The sequence below is a fragment of the Photinus pyralis genome, unplaced genomic scaffold (genome assembly GCF_008802855.1).
Source record: "Photinus pyralis isolate 1611_PpyrPB1 unplaced genomic scaffold, Ppyr1.3 Ppyr1.4_LG3b, whole genome shotgun sequence".
Taxonomy (NCBI): domain Eukaryota; kingdom Metazoa; phylum Arthropoda; class Insecta; order Coleoptera; family Lampyridae; genus Photinus; species Photinus pyralis.
Genome location: NW_022170510.1, coordinates 21,016,483 through 21,027,831, shown reverse-complemented (window position 1 = coordinate 21,027,831; position 11,349 = coordinate 21,016,483). Strand labels below are relative to the sequence as shown.

At 37.7% G+C, this 11,349-nt stretch overlaps 2 protein-coding genes across 3 annotated transcripts; one reads left to right on the top strand and one right to left on the bottom strand.

Annotated features, from left to right (window-relative positions):
• Positions 1–4,746: 4,746 nt before the first annotated feature.
• Positions 4,747–11,229, bottom strand: LOC116166962. The gene is made up of 4 exons (XM_031482183.1): positions 10,816–11,229; positions 6,260–7,241; positions 5,977–6,143; positions 4,747–4,973 (listed from the first exon to the last, which is right to left on the bottom strand). The coding sequence occupies exons 2-4, from the start codon at positions 6,444–6,446 to the stop codon at positions 4,803–4,805; spliced, it is 525 nt and encodes a 174-aa protein (XP_031338043.1). The 5' UTR covers positions 6,447–7,241; positions 10,816–11,229; the 3' UTR covers positions 4,747–4,802.
• On the top strand, positions 8,444–9,144 carry LOC116166354 (odorant receptor 2a-like). 2 transcript variants are annotated; one of them, XM_031481310.1, is made up of 3 exons: positions 8,444–8,561; positions 8,612–8,929; positions 8,976–9,144. In XM_031481310.1, the coding sequence occupies exons 1-3, from the start codon at positions 8,532–8,534 to the stop codon at positions 9,027–9,029; spliced, it is 402 nt and encodes a 133-aa protein (XP_031337170.1). In that variant the 5' UTR covers positions 8,444–8,531; the 3' UTR covers positions 9,030–9,144. The 2 variants fall into 2 exon arrangements, with proteins under 2 accessions (XP_031337170.1, XP_031337171.1); XM_031481311.1 differs by having other exon boundaries at positions 8,444–8,929.
• Positions 11,230–11,349: the final 120 nt, after the last annotated feature.

Below are 11,349 nucleotides of genomic sequence, written 5' to 3'. Positions count from 1 at the left end.
CATTGTACCTACTTTTTTTTGAAAGTTATCTTTATTCAGGATAAATATTACAATAACCAAACCAATATAGTTATGTACTAATCGTAACCACAGTTGACGCTTACACAGTTTTCGACCTTATCCCCTCAAAAGTACTCTACTCGTCTATTCACATATGGATAAGCTTCTTTTTTATGTTTTTCATTGCCCGTTACAATTTATCTTCTATAAATATTTTCTTAATTATTTAGGTTTGTCCTCCGTTTAATATAAATGCGCGCGATCGTGATTTTCGTAAGAAAACGATACGATTTCAATAGTGGAAGTATGATAAATTGAGTCTAAATTCATCGTCTCTTTCTACCGTGATATTGCTTCACAATTTATCTAGCAGTTTGCACATGTCTTTATTTTAGATCGTGATTTTAGGGCATTATTTTTCTGAATGTGGCCAAATAATTAAATCTTGATATACTTGGCTATAACATTTTTTTAACTGTACAATTTTTTAGCACTAAGTAAGTGTATTACTGTTCTTGTCTAATCCCATAAATCGCTGTACACCCTGACCAGTCTATTTAACACCGAGCATGCATGTGATGTATTATTGTTCAGAGGTCAGGCAGTATTTCTTTTCCATTTAGTTAACTGATAGCAAAGATCAATGATCTTTGCTGATAGTATAGACATTTCGAGAAGAGGTTACATCATATTGTATTCCATCCTGTATTGCACATGAAAAAGTTTTCCGCCCGATAAAATCCAATATTGGGACCAGGAGTCATTTACAAAGATATAATTTCTAAAAAGTTTCATCAATCACAATGGCGGCAAGCAGCAGTAGTGCAGCTATTTACTTCTAGATGTCGCTAAGGTACAACTTAAAACATAGATATATTAATAATGTACCTCAAATACCATGTTAATACCTTTTTAGCGCATTTCCACAAAAATAAAAAAAAATGCGCTATTGTGGCCACTTTGTCCGTCCGTCCGGCTGTCCGTCCGTCCGCTCGTTTTGCGACGCTAGTAGTTCTTTATCTTAAGAGCTATTGTTCTACTTTTTTCGCTATTTGGTTCGTTATGGTGTCGAGGCTTGCACCAAGGAAGGAATTTTTTCTGTGTTTATTGCTAAAAAAGTTACTGTAAAAAAACCAACAAACCGTTTTTTACATGTTCCATAATTTTTCACTTTTGCCGTTTATTAACCATCCTAGAGATCATTTATAATTTTGTATTGTTGTCTGTCGTCTGTCTGTTGGTCTGTCCGTCTGTTCCTTTGCCTGTTTGTCCCTCTATCTGTCCGTGTGAACGATAATTTTGTTTAGAAAAGTCCGATCGCTTTTACATCTCCGTTAGTTAGGAACTGAATTGCATGAAATTCAATATGGGCATAGCCTTAGCCATACAATACGCAATGCCAAAAGTTGAGTCGAATCGATTCAAAATTCACAGTGCCCTTTTCGCATCTCGACCATTTATAAACCGAATTGCAAACTTTTTTCTTATAAAAGTATTTGAATGAAATTTGATACATAGGCACTTGGAATAAAGGAAAATCTAACGCCAGTTTCAAAATTTGGTTTTGCGCATGCGCAGTGTCAACTTTTTTATTTATGGAAGCATTTAAATGAAATTTGATAAATAGGTGCTTGGAATAAAGGAAAATCTAGCGCCAGTTTAAAAATTTTATTTTGCCCATGCGCAGTGCCAACTTTTTTTATCTATGGAAGCATTTAAGTGAAATTTGATACTTTGGCGCTTGGAACAAAGGAAAATCTAACATTAGTTTTAAAATTTAGGTTTGCGCATGCGCAGTTCCAACTTTCTTATTTAGAAAAGCATTGAAATGAAATTTTCTCATAAACTGAAATTGAAGTAGCACGTCAAAAATGGATTGCCCATGTGCAACGCTATCTTTCATATTTGTGGCCGGATTTTTACGATTTTAACAGAAGTTGCATCTTACAAATGGGAAATGAATGCAAGTGGAAATGCGCTTTATGTAAATCGTTTACGATTACTTTTTAACTTGTTATATTATACCATGTTAATACCGAATCGCCGAAACGTGTGCAAGGGACACTAAGCCGAACGTGACCACAACGCCGACTGTTCGAAAATCCAGGCCCCTCATACTCTGTCCAGTGTATGAGTTTGCATTTTAAAAAGTTTGAAAAAAATGTGCAAAACCTAGAAATAACCTAATAACCAAAGCTGCTTTGCTTCACACTCCGTCCAGTTTGATTAACAATTTTCGTATGAATTATGTAATTCGAAAAAAGTTAAAAAAAAATTCTAAACCTACAATAACGTAACGTCAAAAGCTGCTTGGTGTTGCACACCGTCCAGCTTCATTAAGAAGTATTGTATGAGTCGACGTTATAGTCACGTTCGGCTTAGTCTCCCTTGTGCACTTGTCGGCGATATGGGTACGGTCGGCGTAGTGTTCGTCGGTGAAGTGGGCATGGTCGGCGTTGTGTCCCTTGTCGACGATCTGGCACGGTCGGCGTAGTGTCCCTAGTCGGCGATATTATAATATTGATACTATGGCGATATGGACCATCCAAAAGTAGTGTCGGCGTAGTGGGCATTCGGCGAAGTGTCCCGGTCTCTTATAGCTGAATTATTAGTAATGTTGGTTGCCTAATTTCAGAAATCGTTCAATTTTTTAATTCGTATCTTCCAAAGGCCACTCCGGCAGCAACTAATTTTTGATCGCCCGTTATATAAAATTAGTTCCTCTTTGTTTCGGTGTTGAAGTCCGAGGAGGGATATTTGAGCTTATTGCGAAAGCCTCGAATGACCCTTATGCGGTGGTTTAGTTACTATGGACCAAACCACTACACTCCCGAAAGAAAGCCACGGTCCTTTTGGGCCATTTGCAGAGAAACGACCTGGATTAGCGAAGAAGGAATTATTGTTTCACCACGACAATGCACCCGCGCATTCGTGCCGTCTTGTGTCCCAGAAATTGGTTGCTTGGTTTCTAATTATTTCCAAATTCCTGCTGAATATGCAGCCTCTCTAATATATTTTTATCTTTAAATTCTCACCGGGTTAGTAAATTTTATCAGCGGCGGGAGTCGTCACAAGAACTATGTTGTTTTAATGACTACCAAATCTAATACTTAATCGACCATCCACCGGCGTACGCAAGGGGGGGGGGGGCTGAAGGGGCCACAGCCCCCCCCCCCGAAATAATCGACTTAACTACTCAGCGGCACATCCCGTAAGTCGTCAGTCATGGTATAATTATTTAAATGCCAAGCGACAATAAAAATGTTGCAGTTGCTGGAAAAACTACCTTACTTTTTCCTTCGCTTAGGTACTTGATCTTGCGAATGTGTACGACATACGTGAAAATTTACATACTTTGGTCTTAATTCTCGAGTTTCAGCCCCTCCCGAAAAAAAATCCTGCGTACGCTACTGTGACCATCATGGACTGCTATTAGTCCTATGCTTTCAATACAAAATGGTCTAATCCATTAGTACACACTTCTGCCAAACACCTTTGAACTATACCTCCTCTTAATTGAAAGCTTGTGCTTTGGTTTAAAACAAACCAGTCATCTCCGTGTTTATTTCAGTTAGGTCATTGAATAAAATTTTTTTATTCAATGGTTAGGTAGTTTATTTTACAACTCAACAACATCTGTAGCATTCACGAACAAAATCGCTGGAGAATGGTCCAGTGATCCCATGGGCGCCCAATTACCCAAATTTATCTTATTTAGTTACTGACGGTTAGTTAAATGCTATTGGCTTGAGATTTTGGTAAAAAAATGGAAATGATCTCAGTGTCATATAGCGTATCTCCGATAGCATGTGTGTACATGTGCGTATGTCTTTGAACACGGCAGTGTACATATTTGAATTTTTCGTAAACAGTGGCAGAGATGGGAATTACCTCCGACCAGTTTCGAGCATTCTGCCGGCTACTCCGAATTAGGCTTTCCTGCAGTTTTCCTAATTCGTAAGGTAAATACCGGAGTAGTATAGAACAACTTAAGACCTGCTGCAGAGGCACCTCAAGCATTATGCGGATCACTCTGTATTGGGCGCAAGCCTGTTGAGGACCCAGAACAAGAGAGGGATAATAAATAAATAAAAAATAAAAATGCCCTTCCAGTTACAGAGTATATAGTTCAATGACTTACGCTAAACGATGTACCATCTATCAAGTGTGTGACATCATAAACTGACGATGCGGCCAGTAAAGTGACAAGCGGCAGGAAACGTAGTCTGCTCTGCCTCTGTCATGGAAACTAAAATTTCCTGATAGAAAGTCGGCATGAAAATTAAGGTTTCAGGGCGATTTTGGGTTAAAAAAACTTGTCGATATTGATTCACAGATCAACGACGTAGGGCCACCCACAGACTCTTGATTTCAAGTTGTACTTATGTGATTTTTGCACAAGGGAGTGCATATCCGTATTTTATATATGTCGTAGTCTTTTAGTGAAATCCGTCATTTCACGAAACGCCTAGTCATTTATATGAAACTGTGGCACAGTGTACTTTCCAGGGCCAAGCGATTGGATTCCGTTCCCATTGGAAATCGATAAATGGTATCCTTATCGATCTAGAAGGGGAAGGGAAATTACCCCACACGTACAAATTTTCAGCGTTTCACTAAATGACTAGGCCTCGGACTAGGCGTTTCGTGAAATGACGGATTTCACTAAAAGACTACGACATATACACGGAACTCAACTGCCCATAGATTCATTTAATCTATGACTGCACAAAAACGATCTTTATAAAATGACAAATAATTTATTTTTAGTACAAGGCTGCTGTAGTTTCTGTAGTTCTTAGTCAAAAACTTAAATCGCCGGATTGTTCCTTAGTAAATTCTGAACACTTCCGAAATGGAGTCTTAGATGATGTATACCCGTCAATAGCTGCTTCACCTCTTGGGCATTTGTTTAGTTGACATTTATAGAAAGTTGCTGCTTCAGATGAATACAAAGGATACTTGAGGAATAGCTGTAAAATAAAAATATATTAATTACATCATGGTATGATGCAATCTATCATCTCCCACTGGATAAATATCATACAGAGTGGCCCAATGAGAAGTATACAGAGGGCGTTTAGGGTATTAAATTTAGAAATTTCGAAAAATCCTCGAACATGTCAATTTTGTATTCGAGAGGGACAACTTTTGGAATACAAATCACGAACCCAAGTCTTCACCCCTGATTTAAGTCTTTTAGATTACTTCTTGTGGGGATATTTAAAGAATAAAGTTTATGCTACTCCGCCCGGAACATTACAAGGGTTGCGAGCACGTATAACCATAGTGTAAGAATAGAATACACTATGGTATAACTCAACAATTTCGAGCGATTACCCCTGAAATCTTGCAACATGTGCGGCAGCGTTTTGAAGCAAATCTTTATTATTACATGGAAGAAGGCGGAAGGCAATTCGAGCATTTATTGAAATAAATGTTGTGTGTTTAAAGTTATTTGTTATTTTTTGCACAATTTAAACCTTGTATTAAAAATTTTAATACAAGGTGACTTAGATCGCATTTGTTTTGGTTTTTTAGAAAAAACCATTTCAAATGCGAATATCTCCGAAACGAATCAATAGAATTTAAAAAGCAAAGCAGATTAGTAATGACGATTAAATTGGCTTTCAAATAATGTGCCATTTGCCATAGGATTCCATTTAAAATTTTAGGGGTTAAGCTCCCTACGTAGAAGGGTGAAGACTTGGGTTCGTGATTTGTATTCCAAAAGTTGTCCCCCTCGAATGCAAAATTGACGTGTTCGAGGATTTTTCGAAATTTCTAAATTTAATACCTACCCCAAAAGCCCTCTGTATACTTCTCGTTGGGCCACTCTGTATGTATATTGACTATATTATCTTCATTCGCGCGGTTTCACCATTTCTATTCAATATTCAATACCACTACTAGTTAATCTGTGCAACAACTATCCACGAATATGTAGAACCTATCCATATCTAAGTAAACATTTACCTCTGTGTTTCTTTCCACTTTTTTATTAGAGTCGTATTGAGGATAATGAAATTGGGTATCATATTCTGTACAATATTCTTCTACAGGAGGTGGCACTTTGCTTTCGTCAATAATTTCGTATGCAACTTCTTCAAACAGTTTTTGTTTGATCATAGCTCTTCGCTTTCCTAAAAAACGTACAAATGGGTTTTTAAGAGTAAGTACCTGGTTCAATTTGTATTTTTGTTAGTTTAAACTGACTAGGAGAAAAAAATATGGATGGAATTGTAGCCAGCTAACTTACCTATAAAGTACCGTTCATCACTTTCAGGAAATATATAATCTGCTCTCATTACCGATGCTTGTCCACTGGAATTTCGTCTTGATCCATCCCTTATCAACCATTTTCTACTATCTCCTTTGTGTTTTTCTTCCCAGCATCGATCAGATACAACACTGTCTTTATCTTCTTCTATTTTATTGCAATCCATAATAAAAGTTTATGTTGAAAAACAAAATTGATTTGCTGACTTTAAGAAGATGTCTGATTGTGTACCGTCACCATAGCTACAGAACTATGACAACCAGTAATTATTTACTGCAATAGGTAGGTGTAATTACGTAGAAATAGTTCTTTTCTGTTACTCTTTTGGGATTTTGTATAAAGAATTTGCATTTGCCGTCATTTTTATATTCCTGAAGAGGTCGTTTTACGTGGGTTTATCCCGCGAACAAATCTGTGTATTTTTTTAAAATAAAAATTGCACCCAGACGAACGATAGTGGTAATTTCTGTTCAGCAATACCAATGTTTTGTGTGGGTTTTAAATGTTTTATTTACTATCCAGGAGGTGTGTAAATTTGTTTTGGAATAGGAATTTGTATAGGCGTTTGATTAATTACGAGTATATTAAACATTAGGTTGAACATTCAAATTAGTCAATTTATACGAGTATTTATTTGAGACTGATCATCCCAGAGCATTAGGTTTTTGTGTTTCAGATTTTAACACGGGATAAAGAACCAACATCTCGCAAGGTAGGAGTCATTGAACATCCATTCATTACTGAGCTAACCGTGGTATTATTAATGTCATTAAAAAAAATTACTTGCTACAGTAACATTTTTACCAGTTCCGTAGAGAATCAAGTTTATTTTCACGAAGTCACGACTACAACTTCTTTTTCTTCCGCTTATTCTTCTTCATAGGTAGGAATCTATCTTGATCTTCAGCCGTCTGTTGGGTTGAAGCGGACTCTGCCGGGATTTTTTTGTTGACTGAAAGGACTGCAAGTAAGAAAATATAGACTATACCTACACCTATAGCGGGGGAGCCTCTTAATTTATTGCGAGACACATAAACCTAAACCACAGATATACTATATTTGTGCCCTAAACCTTAAATCTCGATAAATGCTAGTAAGCTTTGTTTAAAATATAATAGAAAATTTAAATTTAAATCTGGTTCAATCAATTACTACTACATTATTTACATGGACAAACTATCACGCGGACACCTTCAATAATTAAAAATAGATAATTAAGTGTAGCAATAGGTAATGAAAAATTCAATTTGGCCGAAATATTTTATGAGCGCGGTGTAAATAAATAGATGCGGAACCGGGATATTTTCAAAGCATGTCGTCAACTAAGAAAGTACATACAGAGAAACTTCCCTTGGAGGTTGTTAACGATGGTGCTAAATGGTTGTTTCTTCCGGCAAAGATATGTATGTCGTCGACATGCAATTGGCCGGAACAACTCTCATTTCCGGTTTTGTTTACGTCGATGTTTATTTGCTTTCTTTCCGTAACGGTCATTTTTGGAGTGGTCAATCGAATCGTGCATAGCTCAAATCTTGATGAGATATTTGGTTGCATGCTGATGGTGTTCACGGTGTCCGAGGTTTGCGCGCATTTGTTTTTGTGTTGGAAAGGTAACTGAAATTTTAGACACTTGGAAGAAGGCTGCTGATTCAAATTAACCGCAAGGGTCTAAGTGACCTGTTGTTGATAATTTTCTATGACTTTTGGCCATCGAATATTGTCGATGGGGCGATCGAATTAAAGATTAAAAAAAAAACTAAAACTATATTTATGTTTTGGGCCACTTATGCGACAATAGGTGGTGTCTGCATGCTTCAACCCATTGTACTCGCCTTCGTTCTACACGCGAAACCGTTGTATACGTTGTTTCCTGAACCGTTCGAAACGAGTCCTTTTTATGAAATTGCGTATGTTGTGGAATCTTACATGAGCATTGAACAATGTTTTTCCACTATCACGCTAGATATTTTTCTAATGAGTGTCTTGCGCAACTGCGCCGTCCAGTTTGCACTACTCGGTGAGTATTTAAGAGCAAAGATGGAGACCATTATAAGAATTCATGACGAGACACACCGCTCGGAGGAGGCCTCAAAGCTGATAGCGCAAGTGATTCGACAGCACAATTTATTACTGGAGTATAACACCTTAACAAAAATAAGATGCTTCTTATTTTGTTAACCTTTTTAGCAGCTGCAAGACTTTGAACGGCATCACAAAGAACTTTTTCCTACTACGAGTTATAACGACTGTAATGCTGATATGCATCGCGACGTTTATGATAGTAAATACCTACAAACATGGTTCGAGTTTTCACTAATGCCAAATTTTCAGAGCCTTAATCCCGAAACCATGGCGATGGCAATCTCATACTTTATGGCGATTATGACTGAGGTTTTTCTGTACTGTTACTTAGCCAACGACGTCATCGTCACGGTAAGCGAGCCTTTATTCGAAGTATTTTGTCTACAGGAGAAGTTACAGAGTACCGCATTTGCTGATTATGTCTACACCTCTGGTTGGCATTTGCTTAACGTGTCCCGAAATAAGGATCTTCAAAAGGCGATGAGCTTGTTGATTTTGAGAGCCCAAAGACCTGTCAAAATGACAGTCGGAAATTTCGGATTCCTGACCTTAGAGTTCTACATAAAGGTTTTTTTATCACGTGATGAATGGTTTAAACGTTTTGTGTTTTCAGATGGTAAAATTCTCATTTTCAATATACACCTTTTTGGGGAAGACTTTGAAATAAACGGTTCCTCCCACGTTAGGTCATGCAGCACGTATTCACGATTAATCGGTATATGCCATACGATCACATGCTTTATAGTAGGTTAATTACGATTTTTTGACCGGTTTGTAAGCTCACAATGAAACTTATTATTTCTAGTATTAATGCAAAGTTGTGCAAAGGTATTTTAAGCTGTAATAAAGAAATGTTCACGACCATGCTTCAAGGATACAGTCAGTACCTACTACTAATAATATCTAAAGCGACATTTCAAAAAAGAGGAGTGCCTACGAGGTTTATAGGGGTGAACCGTCACGATTTGCTACAACGAACCTCTATTTTGGGGGTTAATATTCTTAGATGCAGTTTTCGTGGGACGAATACTTGGAAGACGAGCTTGCGTAAGCGAGCAATTGGAACCTTTGACATCCATAGAATTATTGGTATTTTTGGAATCTTTGAACAGTTTTTAGCCTTTAGAATTTTTGTATTTTGTTTTATGGACCTCGCGGTTTATTTTATTAATAATTAAATATCTAATTCTGGCATTAAGTTCTACGCTATACGTAACTAGAATACTGCTCTTTTATATGGTAATCCTTCTAGAATGATCAAATATTGAACATTGAATCTATTTAAAAAAATTATGAAAATGCCGGCCCGTGTGGCGCAGTTCACTTGAAACTGGACTGTGGTGCTAAGGGTCCCTGGTTCGAATCCAGGTTCGGGCATGGATATTTGTAAATGTATAGTGGGTTGCGTTGGTAGAGCCTTAGCTGAAACCCCGCCAATCAAAAATAAAGGCAAATAAATAAAAAAAATAAATATTAAACGATTAAACCACTAAGGGCCGGTTTTACAATTACACTTTTACGGAGAATAAGATATTCCTGGAATAACTGCCATAGCAACACGTATGCCATTGGTTGACACAATGGTAACCAACGCAACCGTCGACATTTATTCTAAGTATAGCTTATTCTCGGTATATACCTTCATTGTAGAATCGGCCCTAAATTAGATGGAATTGATCCTGCAAAAGGTTTCGACCACAATAAACTATTAAATCGTTTCAATTTCTGATGTTATAGATGAACGTGTAATGTAACGAAAAAAATCAAAATAAATATAAGTAATACAACACAGGAACGAACGGACGGACGGATCAGTAGGGTCCAGCAGCAGCAAAGTACGGCAGACTCCCTAGTGGAAGCGTGCTACGGGGGTTCCTTCTGGACTTGAAAATTACCATCGGTTCCGCCCGGCAAGGCAAACCGTCTTTTTCTCAGGCTGCGTAACAAATAAAAATAAATGCTCCGGCTAACTCAAATCGGTGGGCTTTTAACTCTTTCCTACTGCGTAACAACCTTAACCTGCCGTCTACCAGTCTCCTGCCTCAACTCCTTCCCCTCGTTCTTCGTTAAAGACATAGGCACATTGGAACCAAGTAGATAATATATTTAAATGATATGATAGATACAAACAAATTACAGGGATCTAGCAGTTCTTCTCTCCTCCTTGTAAAAAATGTAGCTTAACAATGACAACTAAACTAAATAAAAAATCCTACCAAGTGAGACTAATTTACTCAAGGGGTGGCCATCCTCTACAGTTTGAAAATTTTAACAACAAGTAATCGTTTTTACTCCAGCGTGAGCTGGGACTTATTTAAATAAACACAAAATTTATCCTACTCTTTGGTAATCGTTCATTGGACTTTAATAAACAAGAAAATCAAAAGTTTTACTATAGCTTGATTACCAAAAAGTGGGATTTTACAGAACGTTACAAATTTAATTAGACTAACCTTTACAATATTTGTACAGCCGATCTTGTGAACTGCTCTTTCCTCTGGTACAGGGTGGGTGTGGTGAAACCTGACACTTAGGTCTCCGTGACTCCTTAGGGGGTTGCTTGAAGTTAACACACGGAAACAAAATCCACGGTGCCTATCCTTCCTCGGAACGAAAACAAAGTGTAGTGTTTAAAAGGAATCTTAGTCCAGGAAATCCTTCGCGTGGCGAGTGGGAGACGGCTAGTTGCCAAAGTTTCTACACAGCAGATGTATTTAATTTAACACAATAACCCCTACTATTTCTTTCCACCGGCTCTTAGAGTTTATTGACTTTAAGTCGCCTGCTGGAGACGGATTTTTGAGTTAGCGGCACGGCAGAACACAAATTTTTTATGGTCACGATCCGACGGTAAACCGCGATTTATTCTTGGGTGGTTCGACTACTTATTTCACCAGCTCTTCTTGGGGCAAATATCTCTCCAAAGCGCAGCGCTCCTTCGACAAATGACCGTACGGCACTAGTAGGAAATTCCACCTGGGGCGGAT